Source organism: Bombus bifarius, unplaced genomic scaffold (assembly GCF_011952205.1).
Source record: "Bombus bifarius isolate JDL3187 unplaced genomic scaffold, Bbif_JDL3187 scf7180000008050, whole genome shotgun sequence".
Lineage (NCBI taxonomy): Eukaryota > Metazoa > Arthropoda > Insecta > Hymenoptera > Apidae > Bombus > Bombus bifarius.
Genome location: NW_022884416.1, coordinates 356,620 through 376,697, shown reverse-complemented (window position 1 = coordinate 376,697; position 20,078 = coordinate 356,620). Strand labels below are relative to the sequence as shown.

Genomic DNA, 20,078 nt, shown 5'->3' with positions numbered 1-20,078 from the left:
CTCCTCCTTCGTCGACTAGTTTGTAAGTCGCTAAGCGGTCTTTGCCGAAACTGCTTTCGCTCCGTGTCCGCGATTACCTTTTTTCTTTATTTTCATTTTTTCGCATCATTAGGAATTTCAAGCGATTGAAAAACGTAGTTTTTTTTTAATTTCGAACGAAAATTGAAATAGATTCGATTGGAATAATTATTTAACGCATGGACGAACGAACGCGCGTTACGTAATTGCCATCGATTTTAGAATAGATCGATAAATTACCATGTTCCACCTAATGCTGTGTACCGCGTATCTGCTTTCCGTTTCCGTTCAATTCGAATCGTCGCTTTCACGCATGTGTTACAAAGAATATAGGAAATTATACGATAGATCTATTATAGGAGTAAACGTTGATTTAATACATTAAAGCCTGTCGATGAATTTTTCGTTTACAGAAAACCAGATTTTGATCGCGACTTGGTTCGCGTGAATTACCAATATACGGCAGAATTTTTAAGCGGATGAATTTTTATAAACGAAATATCTACACATTTTTTGCATTAACGGTTAGTTAAATTAAAAAGTAGTAAAAATTGTAAAAACATTCGATTTCTGAGCAAGCACCGCGTAAAAGATAGCCATCGTTGCTTGATCTCTGTCAAATATGGGAGCGCGTGTAACTCGGATTCCAGGCTATTTCTCAGCTTTTACAAAATGTTTTCTTTTCGTTTCCTATTTTCTTTCTCGGACGCGAAACTATAGAAGGGAAGATTCCATCAAAATCCATTCAACAATTTTTACACGATGCCAGTACAAATGGACAAACAAACGGACGGACAAAAATTCCAAAAGTTAGTTTTTTCGATTCCATAGCTTATCAACTGTTGCTGGATGACTGTTTTATATGTATATATATATATGTTCCGATCCACGCGGAAAAAGATGTGAATAGGAAAAAAAAAGATTTCGATGAGCGATAAATTGAAATACATAAGTTTACGTATTTCTCTCTCGATATATATATTTTACGTATAAATACGTACCTGCGGTTAGCAGCTGTACCGGTGTCCTAAATCCTTGTATCGCCGAACGTTGAAATTTGTTAATTTTTAAACTTCTATTTTGTTGATTCGGGATCTCAAAACACGAGATCTCGAGCACTTGAAGCTGCAAAGTTTAACCTGTGCAACTTGAACATTGCGAATCTTTAAGGCTGCAAACTGTCAAATTCGCAAATTTTCGAATTTGGAACGAGGTTAACAATTTCCAAACATAAAATTGTTTAATTGCAAGGCCTTCGAAATTTAAACTTTCCAAAATGTGGAACTGCAAAAATTGGTACATTCGAGACTTTATCGTCAAACGTCGAACTCGTTCCATGTTCTTCCGCGAAAAACCAGAAATAACGGAGGATCGAAATGAGGAATTTGCAGGAAAGGGGTCAACTATCGTGGATTTCATTCGCATATTTATTCTTTCGTGCGGTTTGTTTCTTTACGTATCGTAGACGTATATCACATAATGCGACGAATCTCGCCGATTTCGTACGTTCCTCTGTCCCCTCTCGAACAATCGTAATACATTCGAGAAAGAATCGAAACTGTCCATACAAAATATTCCAAAGCGAGTTACCTTCGTTCTTTTGAAACAACACTTACACTTACATACTTTATGTTTTACAGCGCATACGTGCGTATCTCGATTACGCTCGCTACAGGATGTCCAAACAAAATTCTTTCAAATCCGTTCACCATCTTGTTTCACAGACTGAAAAATGATCTAGTTAACGATCGATAATGTTTGAAGAAAGCTGTACAACGCACAGAATGTCGCGTGTTCAGCGAAGGCGATCGTTAAACGCCATCATTGCGTATAACCAACGAGAAACGGTGAAAAATCTACGGAAATAATACGGTGACAACGATGACGCGACGGTTAGCCGAGAGCCTCGATAGTCAAAGGCAGCTTCGATAGCCAACAGACGCTGTTGACTTTGAAAGATAACGAAACTTGCGTTTTTAATATCCGTTTATGGTACACTGGATTCTCCGTCGTTGCTTCCCTCGCGCTCGTCGTTCTTCCTCTTCTTCGCGCTCCAACTTTCGCCATAATTCCTATTTAACTATTCCAACGAATACAATGAACAGTTTGCCATCTCTAGGCAGCGAATCCTTCGTCGGTCCATTTGTTCTTTCTTTGTTAATTTTATCGTTTTCAGTCTCGATTTACGACTAGCTTGAGCGAATTTTTATCTCCTAAGAAACGTCTCTTCGTATTTCATTCGCTGACGGAACGAAGTAAGACACCGAAGAAGCTCGACCGTTTGTCGCGACTACTAGTATATATATTACTCGCGAACACACTGGTTTCTGGGTAAACGATCGAACGTGCTCGATTCCGCGGCACGGATCGTTGTGCGGATGATTCGGATGGTCGTCGAGGATCGTTGAGATTCTTTCGAATTTAGAACGACTGGATCCTTACTTTCGAGGTCGTCGGGTCGAAGGTGACGCGCTGAGCGCCACACCTGGCACGCTACAGTCATCTTGATTCGCTGTGCGAGTGCACCGTCGGTTCCGAGCTGGGATCTTGGTCCGAATCGTCGATGGATACACCTTGTTGAGGCACCTGCATCGAGTAACTGGGACTCCGGTCGTTTCTGCCAACAGACACGTCTGTATCGTAACGAACATTTTTTTCGCCAAAACATTTGCAAATTGTATCGGAAGAGGTGGAAGGTGGTCTTTTTGCATTATGTATCTGTTATCTCCTTGCTATGTATCTCGTTGATAAAAATCTAACAAATTGCATCATCTTTTCACATGTATGCGTATGGTATGCGTGTAACACGTTTGCTAGAACGTGTTTTATTCAAGGGGCGTGTGCGCGTCGGCTTTCACGATCGAAAGGGATCGGTCGTGTTATTTATATTATTCTTTAAACTAAGTTTAAGCTCACCTCGTGGCTAATTGGCTGCCATCGCTGCCACGTCTCAAAGTATTCGCCCGCCGCTTGCAGAAGCATTTGCAAATAATTCTCTTGAACGCGAACCGGAAGTCTTTGCTAAAAAGCGCGTAGATACACGGATTTATCGCGGAATTGCAGTAGCCCAGCCAAAATAACACGCTAAACACCGTGGGATGAATACAATTGGGACAGAAGGCGCGCACCAGATACATCGTGAAGAAGGGAAGCCAACAGAGGATGAATCCACCGACGATGATGCCCAATGTCTTGGCTGCCTTCGTTTCCATTCGGAATCTTTTCACCTGCACCGTTAATCATACTTTACGCATCAATTGCTTCCCGTATAGTCTTCAAATCTGTTTTGTTTGTTCTAACGGTCGCGTAAAGCGCGAATGGAATAACAATGCAAGGACGTACCGGTCTCCTTTCCTCTCAACTTAATTTCAGTGTTTCTCGAAAATTCAGTGGGATACCTGAGCTTTGATATTCCTCTTCCCCATCTTCATCGCCCTGGGCTTCTCCTCGGGACCCTGGCTGAGCTCTCGCAACGACATCTCATCCCCCGTTTGACTCTCGCAGCTACTCCGCCTGCTGGGTCTCCTGGCGCTGCCAACCCTGTTGATACCGCTCACCTGTCACCGACGTATCGAACCGACCTTTAACCACAACCTTCTCTGGCGTTTTCCCCCAGGGAAACTTGTCATCAGCATTTCACGATTTTACGATCGTATTATATTCGCTTTCTATCGGCTTTTTGCAAGAATTACCGATTCAGGCAAGGATAATCGAGGCAAAAGTCGGCAAAACAATGTTAATCAAGGGATTTGCTAATTCCATCAGTAAGGAAAAATATATTTGATGTTAGTTGTGGACTTTTTCTAATTGTGATTTCCGATTTCTGATTTCGATCGAAAGTAATTAGAACAAATTTCTCTGTAAAGTAAGAATTCCTTTACGCAAATAGTTTCGGCAAACTATACTCGATAGGTACGAGGACAATTATGAATTTGAAGGTAATGAATTTTTATTGGTAAGGGTTAAGGGTAGAAAGAGCCGGAGATTTCGTAGCGTATCCTGCCGCTGATGCATATTTATGGCGCTCTGTAATCGCTTTTGGCTTCTCTCTTTCGCGTGGCGTGATTTACATTTCAGAAAATTGAATAGCTGCCAAAAGAAGGCGAATAAACCAACCGAGGATATCGATCTGGAATTTTTTTAAATTCACAAATTTGAATATACGAGCATGTATCTCTGACTTGAATTACTTCAGAGAAATAGAATACAGAGAGTCCTTCAACCTGCACGTTCCTACGATAAATGTATTATCGACAACGTGTATTATATATTATATATTGTATACTATTTATTATTTGTTATTTATTATTTATTATTTATAAACTGGGAGAAGAAGCAACAAGCATTACATTTTGTTACGACCGATCGCGGAGAGACGCGGTCGCTAGGAAAACGCGTCAGCGAGAGGCGTAAATTCTCGCTACGATTCGGTGAATCGACGCCGCGAAGTAGTCGTTCCCCTGTTTCGGGTAGGATAACAGAGGTGGTTGATTGAATATTGCACAGGAGTAAGTTAGGTCACCGTTTATTCCACAACTTATAACGAGGATAGTTACACTGGTGCGTATGTACGAGATGAGTGAGTGACTGATCTGCGGGTGTGTATACCCGCTCGAAGGATGTTGACCGTTCGAAGGATGTAGAATCAGTGCCGTTAGGAGACGATGCTGTCTCGGTGGAAGGCTAAGGATCGGTCCCTCCAGCGCACGGGACCATCGGATTTGTTGGAGCCGATGTTATTTAGGAGAGTGAGGGAATAGGCTTCGTTTTTAATTGGTTAAACGAAGGTTGGTGGATTAGGAAGGGTCTTAGCTGCCCTTGATAGAAAGTTGTTATTAGGAAGCATCGTACGTGGAAAAACCCAACTTTCCCTTGCCAAGCCGTAGTAAACAATAGTCTTTAGAAACTGATTTAGAAAAGGACATTTGTAGGGTCTGAAGGACCTTAACGAGCAAATTACTCGGGTTTATGACGGGTACTTAGGCTATTGAGGGTACGCCGTACGGAAGAGCGGACATCTGGTGTCCGTCTGGCCCGCGGTGTGTGACCTGGGCCAGGCAGAGAGTCGCGCGGCGTAACACATTTAATCGAAGATTGAAGAAAACTCGTGCAAGTATTTAAAAAGCGCTACGATCTATTCGCCAGGATACGATAGTTTCAATCTATACGATCCATCGCTAAATGTAAAAATATGACATCGAGGCCACTTTGAAGAAGGTCAGTACAGTGGTATACGCGGAATTACCTTGAGATGCGTGTTCCTGGGGGAGGGACACAGTTGACTGTGCGTTTGCCCGTTACTATAGTGCACGGAGGTCTGAGAACACCTCGAGGGCGTCCTCTCGAGGGTGTTACACTTTGTATTCAACGTCTCCGTGCTCGGATACGACACCGAGATCTTTATCTTTTCCCTTTTCACCGAGCTACGGCTATTCGACTCTGGACTCCTCGGGCTCCCGTTGTTGCTCCCGTTGTGGACACTACCTCGACCACGGTGAATCCTCAAGGTCAACCTTTGCTCGTCGAATCTGTAAGCAATCGTCCAAAGTTCCAGAGGCTGTGTCTTTTTTTTCTTTTTTAACGAATCAGAGATCGACGAAGAATAGAAAGAAAAAGAGGAAAGCGAGAAAGATGAAGAAGCTGGTTAACCCCGATAAAACTCGCAGCCAAATCGCTGTTGATCGAACTCGTTTGAAATGACGGCAAAAAAATGACAAAAGAGTAGCAACGTATCACGATTCTCCATCTTTTCAATTCCTTGGAGAAGCTATGGTGCGTTGGATTTACCTAGAGCCAAGCATTTTCGAGCCCTTTGTCGTACGAAAGCCTTGATTAATGGCTTTCGTAGTGGAGACGGCTGCGTTGTAGATCCTCCAGTAGAAAAACAGCATGACCAGCATTGGTATATAGAAAGAGCCGAGCGCGCTGCAAATAACAACTGTTTAATTTCATCGTACATAGAGAAGGTGGCAAAAGAAGGGAGAAGGATAACTTCGTTTTACAACGAGGAAGCGTCCTTCGTCTCTCTCTCTCTCTCGGGCATTCTTACAATTAGACGAGAATCGCGTTTAATGGAGCCACCTGTTTGTCAAGTTCCTTCTTATTTTCTCTTATCGAGTCGTGGTGTTTCCTCGAGTTTCTAGGAAGGTTGCAGACGAAGCGCAGGAAATTGATCGGAGAATGGTGAATTTTGTCGAGGTCGGATGGATTAGTTGAAAATTATAAACTTAAGGATATCGAGTGAAGGGTTGTGAGATTACGTAAGGTAACGGTTAATCACATCATGGGTCACGCGAAATTATCGAGAGTTTTGTCAAGAAAGGATTTGTAAATTCCGTTTAATCCGATGTTGGAACATTAGAAAGATAGATCGTTACTGCCGTCAAAAATTAATCGTAGATTTACGGGTAGAATTCGTTCAACTTGGAAAGAAGGGCGTCTATCGCATACAAATTGCTGGTTGTTAAACGATTTTGGAATAAAAGGATCACCTATATCGTTAAAAATTGATACAGTTGCAGGTTATTCTCTGCGATTCGATTTATAGAATATGTCGGAAGATGAGGAACGAATGGAAGAGACGGGAGAGGAAACGTGGTATCGAAAAGGACGCGATGCGCGATAGCGAGTTTCATTGAATTTGCAGTTTCGCTTTGGCGTATCTTTTTCTATATGGCGCGGCGTGGCGACAAGATACGGAACTCTGGCACGCAGATAGCCTTGTAAACTTCGCGTCTATGGATAAAGCTACTGTTTGTCTACGGTATTGCTCTTTGTATCAGATAAGGGATCAAGTTGTGTCCCTTTGTTGGCACAGGCACAATAGATGCCGATGAATAGAGAGCGTTTTATCTTTTATCTTTCGATCGCACCTGCGACGCTGGAAAAACGAAACGAACTGTGCTATGAAATTCTATGTCGCGCTCACGGATCCAAGCACTGTACACCCCTGATCCGAACAATCATTTAGACAATTCAATTGTGGTCGACAATAAATATTTCACAGAGAAAAAAAAGTTTGATAACATTGCAATGATATTTCGTAAAATACGACAAGCCACGTCTCAATTCAGGCTCTTGGCTCGTGCATTTGAAAATTCAAAAATATTCGCCAATCCTTTCGATTTATTACTGTCCCCGTTCGTTCGCTATATTCCAAATGACGAGAAATCCTTCGATATAATAAATGGCGACTATCGAATTTCCATGAAAAGAATCTTCATTTTTGTCGGCACGTTCGATTCGACAAATGTTCCTATTATCTCGTACGATATAACGTATATGTACATCTAGTGGAATAGAAAGAAACATCGGTAACTGCCTTTCCAAAAATACAACACGAAGCAATTCAGTTCTATACCGCAATATCTTTCCACGCGCTTATAAATACGGTCGTCGAACCATCCAATTTATACAAAATTGAATCGATACGTTTGTACAACGATTGGAAAGAGTGTCTCGTTTTAATTAGAAAGAAAATTTGAATACGCATAGCGATATGTCGATAGATATTAGATTCGCAAGGAGTCGCACGTTGCCATTTTCCATTATTTTCCACGATGCAGACTCTACCGCATACCATTTATCATAAACATATGTAAATCAATCTGATTTGAGAGTTGATAACTCTCGGCAAATTGGACGCGATAGAATAACAAGCGAGCTATCCATGAAAATGTATTTCGAGAGAAAATACGTACATTGCCAGTTAGTTTTCCTTATCTTTCTCTGCCTAACGATAATTGTTACAGCATCGATCCACGTCAATTTTAATACGTTATTCGTTCCCGGCCTGCGTTTCTCGAAAGGAGACGATTTTACGCTTGAGCTGGAAAAGATTGAAATATCGCGAGCCAAGTGAAAATGATAACGTTGCCAGCCAGAAATGTAGATTCGTCTGGCACACGATGGAACGCTAACCGTCTACTCGGAGGTTGATTTAGATGCAACGTCGAGCATAAACCGGCGTGGATTGATGCACACGCCGATCGCGATAACACGGTAAGAATAGACGCGACGTTTGCCAGAAAATTCAGACTTCCTGCTCGACGACTCGATAATTTCTGTTCCCGTGATGCAGTGAAACTATCGAAGTCGAAGCTTACGTGCGTCATTTCGCTTTGCTATATATATATATATATATTATATAGCATCGTGGAGACTAGTAGTTTTTCAAAGTTGTACTTTCGATCGAAGAAGGAGTATAGCAAACATGTATATAGAAACTATAGCGACAGGCAGCTGAATTCGCAGTATCAAAGGTATACAAGTTTCAAAACTCTGAAACGTCAACCCGTCGAAATATTATAGTTTAGAACTGTCAAGCCGTCGAAATATCTTAACTTTCGGATATCAAAGTATCGGAATTTTGAAATTTTCAAATTTCTATTCCCGTAAATTCGACTCTTAACTCCCTTGATTCGTAATTTCGAATTCCTCGTCGCAAATAATTTCTTTTCAAAATCTCCATCAGCCGAATTGCCAATTACTGCTGTAGCGTAGATCCTACGCCATTCGAACGACACCAGCTTTTCTTAAATGTTCGATCCGGGGATTTCAAGAATCAACTTTATCTTGACGATATCTTTTCCCTACTACCGTTTTCTTTCCTTACCTGTAAACGACGTAGCCTGCGTCGTTTGTCAGTTCACAGATCCAGGGACACGGTTTCACGGGGATGAGTATAGTGGTGGTGTTGAACGGTCCGTTCTGAGCGAACGTCGCGTTGTACGTGGGGTGAGACTGCGAAACGAGCGCAAAAATGTACAAGGACACCGTGTAACGAGCGAACAAACTGTCGACGTCGATGGTAGTTACCCGTTTGTCTTTCCAGCCAACCAGGGGTGGGAAACAGATAACGAAGCTCAAGATCCACACGGTTGCCACTAGCAGCCTTGCTCTTCTCGGTGACATGATCTAGATTTTAAAGGGTTATGATAACAGGCTTACTGAAACACCGTGAATAATAAAGCTAATAATAAAGCTAAAAATAAAGGGAGTAAATATCGGTAAAACAAGAATTTTAACAACCGAATTCAATGTCTTTAGACGTCAGATTGTTTTTCATTCTTCGAAAGAATTTATCATTGCCGAGAATTTTTTACTTCGCGTTATTGAAAAAGGATATGGGTAAACGTTTCGACATGTTGGGAAATTTCTAAATATCGAACACCTTTATGACGATCGTTATTCAATGCCTTTAGAAAACCTTTGGGAATCTTGCAAAATCTTTTGAAATATTTAAGAATTCCTAGAAAATATACAGAAATATAGAAACCGGCGAGTGAAACCGCCTCGAATGGTCGGAAAATCCCTTCGAGGATTTTCTCAAATTTGAACGTGCGCGATGGTCAAACAAACCACTAACGATTCTTTACATTTTCCGTACCAATTGTAATGCGATAATATTTTCACAGAAAGAAACAAACAATTACCAACAATTCTTTGTATCTATATATCTTATTATTTGTATTGTTATTATTTGCATTGTTTGTGTAATATATCACGATAATATAATAAAGTAAAAATTGGACATTTCTTCAGACCATTCGATATTGAAGAAGGTTTTAGCTACACGTGTTTCTGTAAGAAACTTCTCCGTAGACGTACGAAACAAAACTGAACGTTCGGATCGCAGAATTTCATGGAATAGAGTGGTAACAACGTTATTACGAAGCGGTCGCGAAAGTCAAACGTAGCAAGTTGAACAAACGATCGATCAATTAAGCCGTTGGAAGGGAAACGTCGAACACAGAGACTATTTGAGGTGGAAACTGAGGCGTATAGAATAGGAGGCGGCAAACAGAAGCGTAGAATAGAAGAGAGGAAACAGAGGCGTAGAATAGTAGACAAATGGCTTTATCGAGCGTTCCCATAGCTGTACACCTTGTACCGCGAAATCGAATAATCGGTAAATGGTACTTGCCTGAGGATAACTCACTGGCCTGGTCACTGCTAAGTATCTATCCAGGCTGATGGCGCACAAATTCAATATCGATGCCGTGCACATCCATACGTCCACCGCCAGCCAGATCGAGCACCATAGATCACCGAATATCCACACCTTCCAACATAACGTACAAAAGTCACAAATTCGAAAAACGTTTCGACAATGTTCTCCCATCCTATTGTATCATATTCGTTCATTTTTCAAACGTTCAAATATACTTGAATCCGTAATCCCTAATTATGCGATAAGTTTTTCAAAGTAGATGTCACGTACACGATATACATTGAGGTAATTGCTACTATTTTATCATAAAGGGGCCTCGTATAAATTTTCCTCTCATTTCCTTCGTTTTTAGGAGACCAAGTTGCACGGTCGCGGTGGAATCCACGTTTTCACCGATACATCCTCTGCAAGCTACGATACCTTCGTCTATCCCCTATTCTTCGTTTCAATCTTCTCGTCTTCTCCGCAACGCCGAAACCAATACTCCGTATATCCTATCGCCGGGTAAAACCTGACCCGAGGAACGTCGCTCGACTACGCGTACTAGAACGCGGTTTTACGTTTTCAGGCAACCTCGGCTTTTTTCTTTTTACTAATCTTTACTAATACTAGTAGCTAATATCGTATTAAAATACCAAAACTAAAATTTCCGATTTACGCAATTTACTCGATTCGTCTTTTCGTACGAAGATATCGTACGAATTGAAAGAAAACTTTTTTTTCTAGAAATCTTCTCAGCTACGATACTACGACAAAGATAATTGAAAGTAGCAAAATAGTATTTTTACATTCGTAGCTGAATTCCATCGACCGGGTTAAAAATCCGTCCAAAATCCATCGGGTCGTCCGTTATGTTCGAGATAAGAGGAGAACGTAGCCTGACACCTGGATCTGGACGCCAGGCCAACGCGGCAACGGGACGCTGCACTCGGTAGGTGTAACGCGGATTGGCGGCTGACTGTACTGTACCGTACAGTGCACGTGCATACGCTGGTAGCCGGTGCAACCACCTGTTCCCAATTACTCCTGTCCCTGCCTCTGTTCCATTCGATTAATATACCCTCGTTGCGCCAACCTCTATTCCGCAATAACGCTTGTTATTAATACCGATCAGCGGAATATTCGAAGATAACCGTACCATGGATACCAATTAACCGTTTTCTCGTTCATCGGCCAGAATCGTTAGTGAAATCATTAATGAAAGTTTCGCATATCGATTACTCGTGCGGTTTATACACATTGCCAGGTTACTCGGAACGAATTAATTATCGATCGCCTGCGGATGTTTGCGCGCTGCTCAGAAATTTGCCAAGCTTTGTACAGACGGAAGCACGGTTATCTATCTCTCAAAGATGATCTAAATTCATGTTTGTTCTCTCTTTATCTTCTAGCAAATATCGTGTTCATGGAGAATTATGTTTGAAACGGAAATCGTGACTGGCTATTCAAACTGGCGATTCCTTTCAACATGTTCGATTTTAATTTCATTGGAAAATTCGCAGTTGTAATTGTAAAAATAACTTCCGGCCAATAAAAATGTTCATCCGCTTGCTTTTCATCGATGCGATACGTTCTTCGATAAATAACCAGAGTGCAATTATCTTGGAAAAGGTCGCGTTGCAATTTAACGCTATATCAACGATCAACAATTTAATTTATAAGAAATTCTGGATAAAATTAAACGCCCCGTGTTCTTAAATGCTCCATAAGGGCTATGAAATTTCCATTTCGTTTCTTTATTTACAATCTTTAAAATACTTATCGAATACTTGTCCCTATATCCACATTGATTCTTGCGTTTCTGATTTTTCATCACGAGGATTATTCCTGTTTTCACAACAGGATTATGATTAATTATTAGACATTGATCTGATACGGTATGCCTAGAGAGCAAGCATCGAAACGATTGTTTGTTCGCCTGCTTGGGATTTAACTCTTTCACCTCGATTATTTTCCAATTCCTTTTGCTCAGTCAGTGAATTCTTTCAGTTCTTTAGATAATCATTTTCTTTTATTCATCCGTTGACCTCTCGGTATTTTCTCCCAACTTTTTTACCCATCTTTTAATCAATGTTAAATTACTTTAGTCTTTTAACGCAACTTTTATTGCAACTTACTTTTTAATATTTCAGCTGCTCTAAAGTATTTTACTCTAATTTTTTACCTACTTTTCTCTTTCAAATTCCGATTGGCAGTTTGAATATCAAATTTGTCATCGTTCCAGGTATATGAAAAATCGATGAATCGAGAAGCATACGATTCTTAAAAATTATTCGGGCAATTTGAAATTAAACACGCCTTCATTAATATGGTAAGAGAATTGTACGAAATGATGGCGAATACAGATGATTTTGGTAAATAATGCAGAAAGCATGTTATATTCCGTTCATCGCTCTCTCGTTTTAACGCTCGAGTTTCGTTCGTCTACGATCCCCGGTCTACAGCGTACGGTCCGCGGTCTACGCTAACCAGATACATACCAGATACATTCCAGCTATCGTTGAAATCTAATAATTTACCTGTATGTTTATATTTCGCATACAAAATATTTTATATACAGTGTGTATGTATATGAAATATGAAATATGAAATACCATATAATATGAAATATTTCTCATGTAAATGTCCGTTAAGACGTCTTCGTTTCCTCTTTTACCAAACATCGCTTTATATAGTATTAGCTATACAAAACGATAAGAAAGAATCACTTCTTTATGTAAAATTCGACCGACCGTTCGAACAAAGAACAGAAAATTTGAAGTAGAAATCTGTCATCCCTAGAAATTAGATAATAAGGACGAAAGATATAGAGGCCGACATTTTCCTACTAAATAATCCTTTAAACGGACATATAACGATAAAAAAAAAAAAAAAGAATCAGTTGCCTATCTATGTATAGAAATATCTCCGATCCAATAAAGTATATCCTCGAAGCACCTAAGAAAAAGTTTTCGAGAAAAGCAATTCCATCTACGCATTTCGAAAGCTGTGTGGCTCTAAAAATTAAATAAAAATAAAGATCTAAAATGGACATATATAACGAAATAAGGAGAACCGTTTCTATCTGTAAAATTCCTGGATCCACCCATTCGATAAACCAACGATAAATCCCATCTATCGCGAATTCTATCTAGCTGTAAATCCAAATCCCAGTTTCTTCGTGCGGAATACCAGGCGCAACGATCCACCGCTCTCATCCCCCTGGCTAGAAACGTTCATCTTTCAGAGGGGGGCCAGGGAGGAACGAAGGACGAAAGCCGGCAAACTGTTGCGCTTAAACCCTCCCCGTCCGCGGTTATTTCGGCTGCACGCTTTTTGCCACGAGTTCCTCAGGGCTCGCGATTATAGCGCGTTGAACGTTATCTTTGATAGTCGAGATAGTTGTATCGAGGTGTTCTTCACTAGTCATGTCCGCGTCTTTCATGTACGAGTGTAACAAATATTTCAACGGATGATTTTTCTTTTCTATTTTTAATCTTTATTTTTTAAGAGGTGACTTCGTTGTCGATTCTTATATTACTCGTGTCTCGTCTTATTTCTTCTATTTTATCTATTTATCATTTTATTTTCCCGTTATTATGTCTGGATCAAGCACAGCGTTAATTTGATAATTTTTAGTACGCAGAAATATAGGAGAAGTTTAGTAACGTGCGAGGGGATATCGACACGAGCATAGGTAAATTTCTCCTTTTCTTTAGTTTCCTCGTTTCTTTTTCTCTTCGTTAGATTTTCCTCGACTCGAACAAGATATCGAAAGATCGTAACGGTTAACGAACCTTATCTCAAAACAAAACAAAAACTTTGCCAAATAGGTTCACCGTGCCTTAACTTTCGACCCGTAAACAATTCTAAACCAAAAATATCACCGTGCAAAAAATCCTACTCCCTGTGGAAATCACGGAAGCAATACCTGAAGTGGAACGAACGTTTAACAGGCTAGGATTCGCGCATCGTCGCTCCGATATTCTGTTCGTTCGCGAGTCTCGAATTTCGCCGCAGATTCGCGTTCGAGAACTCGTCGTTGGTCGCTTCGCCGTTATACTTGCCTTTTGGTAGGTAGAAAAGAAGAAAAAGAAAAAATGGAAAGAAAAGGAAAAAGAGGAAGTGAAGAACAACGAAAGCGAAAGAAAAGAGACGATGGTCGATAGATAAACCATCGAAGGGACGAGAGATCGGCACGCAACGAGATTCGTTGCTGAACGACGAAGAATCGTCGATCGGGATGTAGTGATTCTATCGTTGGATGCGTCTCGTTCCTATTTGATGCCGAGGCGTTCTAATTTCGAGATATAAAGCGCGATATATTACCGTTGTACGGTTGTGTTCGCGTAGAAAACGGATTTTCGAACGATTTTCTGTGGCTGAAGCTTTTTCGAGGTCGCATTTTAGGGCTCGAATCGAGGAGATGGTTGCAAATGATTATCCTTTCGCTTTACGAGTATTTTCTTTTTGTTTTGCCGATTAATTTTTTGTATTTGACAGATCGTGCCGAATGTATAAATTACTAAACTTGGTCGAAACGATAGAATTTTAAAGGAGAAACAAAGGAAATACAGATGTTTCAGGAATAATCTCACCTTAAAAACTTCCCATGTGGCGCTGAACGGAAGCACAGCCAAACCGACCATGAGATCCGCCACCGCGAGGCTCACGATGAACATATTCGTGACGTTTCGCAGTTTGCTGGTATGATAAACAGCCAGTATCACTAGCACGTTACCCAGGACCACCATCACGTTGACGATCGCGAGCACGATCAGAGTAACCAGAATCCACGGGCCGGACCACTCAACGCGCTCGTACAGGGCAGCACATGCGGTCGCGTTCAGCTCTCGCATTTTAGTTAGCAAGCTGTCGCGCCGCGTCTCCAACTACCGAGCACCACTTTCGGCTGAACAAACCCCCGAATCCAGACCCTCGATCGACTCTACTGGAAAAACGTCGCGCGATCGCTTGCACCTCCATAACGACGCGAACCGATTAACGATCGATCGATCAACGGTTGATCATCGGTCGTTTTCAACCGATATCGGTCTTCGCGTTCCCTTTCGCTTCCTTCGCCTCTTTTAATTTTTGCTTTTTTCTGTTCGATTTCAGCAACGTTTACGAGGCTTTTGCGTGTCGCGAAGCGTTATTGCAAGCTGAAACGACAGAGCGGCAAATTCAGTTACGTCTCTTTTTTCAATTCTCTCAATTGTTTAAACGTTAGGGAAAATTTGTAGTAATGCTTCTCCTTTTTCGGTTTCACCAACGCTTAGTCTTAATCCGGCATTCGTTTTTGGATGTTACGAACTTGAAGACGGATTCTTTGAACTTTTTTGAAAAATATACCACGCTTCGTTTCTTCGTTTATAGTATTTCGATTTTAATCGGTGAATTCTTTATTTCTGTCAGACACGTTCGAACAACCTAAACGTTTTGAGGAATTTCTTATTTTCTGAACTGGATATAATGGATTTTAATCAGCTGGTCGAAGATGGACAAGAATTCATCTTTCCTTTTTTTTTACATCCTTTCTTTCCAGTTCCACGGATTCCTTCGCTTGTCCGATATGTAATTATTTCACTTGGCATTCACTCGATAATCAACACTTGATTAATCGCACACGCATGACCGTGTTAGGAAAGTATAATTGTCAAAAATTAGTAGAAATTATCTCTCTTCTCCGACAGTTGATTAATAAATTCCTCTAATATCATTACATGCTTTGCCTCGTCATTTCTCTCCACCAATATCAATAATACCATATATTTATATTCTCACTTTCCTACTTCGATTACGAAACTATCGTCAAAGTTGCTTTCCACCAACGTTTTCTCTTCCAATCTCTTTCCCCGGCAACTCGGCCCAAGAAAGAACAGTGAAATCTATCAGCGTCTTCGAGATTTACCATTCACAGCCAATTCGACAAACGCCGTCTTTCGACTCTTCTTACTTCTCCTTCGTTCGTTCTTGCTCTTCTTCAGCGACTGATTTCCCGTATTGTTTCGTCTCTTTCCATTCGTCAGCCAGCTAATTTCGCCTGCATTCCCTTTATTCTACTCGCAGTTTGCTAAACGGATCATCCTGTCGTCGCCTGCAGGATTAGCTCCAATCGGTCGATCTAATTACTTCTTGTACTCGGGCAATTCCGTTAATAGAACCCCTTCACCGTCTCTGAACAGTCCCCCGACCAAGCCACGCTCCTCTCCGTGCCGTATAAACGTTCTTATTTAAACACAGAAACCATTCAACTGCCTTTAAATCACAGCATTCCAAGCACCGACACGCTTCGACGGTTTGCGTTATCCTCTTACCTTTGATCGAGAAAAGAATTCACCACCGAAAGTCAAGTTCAACTATCTATCGATCTAATATGCGAAATGTACGATTTTTTAAGACTCGACATTTACTATTTAATATTCCTTCCTAAATGCCTTTATTCGATACCTATCTTTCTTTTATTTTATTTTATTTCAAAGAGTCGTACGTTCAACGGATTAATGCACAACCATCGATATTTGTTATTCTTTTATCACACACTTTTATTCCGCTGTCACTAACGACAGGGTTTCAGTACAGTGTTTCTTACAATATTTTTTACAGCTTGAAATTGTCTATACGATATCTATCTGTTTGTTTTATTTTATTTAGAATCACCCTGTAGAACTTTATTCGTTTTATCACTAAACGCACAACAACCATTTGTATTCGAGATTAACACGAGTATCGGAAACTGCCGAAAGAACTGCCGAGTCGAAACGTCAAGTTTCTAGCACGAACGAATTATCATCCGCGACTTAACCCTGTAGCCTAACGTGTTAAAAGTGTCTGCGATTATACGAAATAAATTTTCTAGAGAAATTTTCGAGACAGAAAAGGGGTAGAAAGTTTGATCGATTCAAGTTCTGTTCGTGACCACCCTCTAGTAGACATTTTTCTTCCAGGGCGACTTCAATTATCTCAGCGGCTGTTCCGGTCCTGAGTGCTTATCACACACCTTCGGTTGCTAATTTCAGCCCGAGCCTCTCTTCCACATCGACTTTTTCCACGCCTTCAACAATTTTAACACGATTTTACTTCGATTTCATTAAACGTATCCGCCGTCGCGTCGTTTCAACTTTCTCTTCCTTCCTTTTCTATCCTTTAGCCGGCAGAGAGACGGTTGCTCGTTCGTCGAGGATGGCGGTCCTCCGTCTCGCGTTCACTCAGGAAATTTCGGTTCACCGTCACCGACGTGTCCCGATTCTACTGCATCGAGAAAATCGTATCGGCACGCTGACGCTGCTCGTTCCACTCTCGTGTTTCGCCCATTTCCACTCCCACCTTTCACTACCAGCTTCTTCACCCTTTATTCCAGCCGATTTCCTTCTACTTTTCCTTCTCTTTTGGGTTTTTCGGCCTACTAAAGTTGATTCACGATAAAAAGCAATTGTGCGATACTTGTACGATTTTTCGTAATGCTCTTGTTGGTTTCGCAACCTTTCAGCGTCAATTCTATGATCCCTTTATATTGTTGTCGATGTATTAAAGTTTGTTTACGATAAAGAAGATCCGAGTGATTTTAGTAGAATTTTGATAACGAGACAGGTTTTATATTTATGAAATTTTGGTTAAAGGTAATGTACCTCGCCCTTTACTTACGTATGTCATACGTATGTGTGTTCATAATTCTTCGCATAATTTTTAATTGACGCAATCGCGCAAAATTCCTAAACTACTGGGATCAACCGTTAATTTCTTTTTCTACGCTTCGTTCCTAGTCTATAATTTTTGAATATTTTTCCGAATCTTTATTCAAATTCATTTTCACCAGCAATTTTCCCGATGTCTCCGTAACTTTCACGTTCATCATTAACAGGAATAATTACTTGCGATTCAAGTGCCCCGACTCATCCTCTAAGCCCTTTCAAGTTGCAGAAACTATTTCCTCGAATTAAAAAAGTCTCGCGTCCTCTGTATTGCTTCTTAAAAACTTTCCTCAAGTCCATCTACTTTATTATAAGTTTGTAAATATCCGTACCGAAATACTTTTCGTTAAAGGAAAACGCGTGGCGAGTGGGAAGGGGTTAGAAAATCGACTCCAAGATTTTCTACCCTGTCGTTTTTCTCCTTACATCTCACGAGAGTTTCGAGCGCCTTTCTTGCTGCGACGGAGAATCATGGATCCACCGTACTTCCGGATATTATTTCATTGCCAACACGATGTATTTTGGCAACAGTGACGATGAATCAATCAGACGTTGGTGCTTTTTCTGAAGATCTTTCTAGTGATTTCGCGGTTTCCTACGGCTCTGCTACGAAGAATTTCTCATCTTCCTTCAATTCTGTCTTCTAAACGTCTGCTTCTTTCTGTGGAGAAATTCCAAGTATCTGCCTTTTTTTAACGAATCTAGCCTTCTTCAAATTATTATTTCTCGCGTGACATGTTTTCCAAACTTGTCGAAAACTTTCGATAACATTTTTCCGTTGCGTGATTTTAACCTCATAATTTTCCAGATCCAAAAATCTTGCAATAAATTGAAAAATTCTTGAGTATATTTTCACATCTGATTCTGTATTACCATTTTCGTTTCGTTTTTTTTTTTAAATCGAATATTCGAACTATGGAAAATCATGTTCTTCGCTATTATCGACGTTCTTTGATTTTCCTCTTTCTGTATTTCGATCTCATTCTATACAGACATTTCAACAGATCAAGAAATTTTACTGTTACCTTTTATACGAGAATCTTTCAACAGTTTCAGGATTTTCTTCTTCACGGTTTGAAGCTTTAACGTTCGTCCTTTTATACGAGCTACACTAACTAACTATTCGGGAAATTTTCTTCTTTTGTTTCGAACTTGGAGGACTTAACGAATTTAACGATTCTCTTTGTAGTGTCGTCTGCAAACTTCCTTTCCGGCTACCATAGTATGAAGTCTTCGAATTTTTATTTGCAGATATAAATTACTCGGATCTTTTGTTCAAATTAAAATAGTCAATTCACTACGGATTTTTCAATCCCGTTCGACCTTTACGATTTTCAAACAATTTTATATAAAATTTTCTTTTGTAACAGTAATCCTCTAATAAGAATCATATTTTACTATATTCTTTGACGGATCTAATTCAGTCTAAATTCCATTCAGCTCAAAACTCAGAGCTATTCGTTATTCTATCTTTCGTAACATCGATCGTCTCTTTTATTCGGCTCTCTATTAGACTTTGCAATTTACTTTATATTTTTCAACGAATGCAATTTAGTCGAAAATTCAGTACTCTTCTTTAGTACTTTCTTTTATAAACGGCATAACCTTTTCACGATATTCCAAATTTGTTTTTTCTTTCGTATCAGTTATTCGACAGCGTGTTTTATCTACGTCAGTTGGAATAGCACCAAAGTACTTATGATTCGACGACGAAACCTGGCTATTTCGATGCAACCGAAATTTTCATCGAATTTCTTCGAATCGCGGTGTTTCGACGAAACCAAAAATTCAGCATCGGGTACAGCCAGGTGTTTCTCGAAGCCGAGTACCGAAGAACGACTCCTATTGGGCGACGTTCCCCGCGGAACGATCGATAGCCGCGGAGCTTACAATTACGAGCATATTTTTCCGTGTCCCCAGCCTCGGTTTTCGGTCTCTCGATCACTACACATACGAGTATATTATTTGATAGGTACACACGTCGAAACATGCAGCACGTGTGCACACACGCAGCGATTTCGTTATTTTTATCGCGACGTTCGGATATAATCGTTATCACGAAGACAAATCACAGCCACTGCGGATGATCGACCAAGATCGATTGATTTTCGTTCGACAACAAGTGGAAATCTGCTTCTGAGAAGATTAACACGAGGGCCGACTAAATGATCTTGCGACACTTGGCGCGGAGCGTGTACCTCAGCAATCTGAAGCGCGTCTCCTCCTTGATGCGCTTCGCTCGCATTATTTTTTCCAGCAAGTTGATAGACCTTGTTGGGCTGTCCCACCGGAGAACTGTATTCTTGGCATGTGCTTTGTGGAATCTGAAAAAAAAAACAGAGATTTTAGGTCGCTGTTTTGCGAGGAAAATGTATGTGTATTGCTGTTTCCAGATAACATATAACGTATAGCAAACAGAGGATCTTTTTTGTTGAAAA

General features: G+C 40.5%; 1 protein-coding gene across 1 annotated transcript; it reads right to left on the bottom strand.

The window, feature by feature from the left end:
* Positions 1 to 1,441: 1,441 nt before the first annotated feature.
* On the bottom strand, positions 1,442 to 15,068 carry LOC117208041 (octopamine receptor Oamb). Its single transcript, XM_033448867.1, has 9 exons — positions 14,548 to 15,068; positions 9,944 to 10,081; positions 8,836 to 8,934; positions 8,633 to 8,760; positions 5,806 to 5,943; positions 5,264 to 5,546; positions 3,417 to 3,575; positions 2,935 to 3,245; positions 1,442 to 2,635 (listed from the first exon to the last, which is right to left on the bottom strand). Exons 1-9 carry the CDS (start codon positions 14,806 to 14,808, stop codon positions 2,518 to 2,520), a joined length of 1,635 nt encoding a protein of 544 aa, XP_033304758.1. The 5' UTR covers positions 14,809 to 15,068; the 3' UTR covers positions 1,442 to 2,517.
* Between the last annotated feature and the right edge of the window lie 5,010 nt (positions 15,069 to 20,078).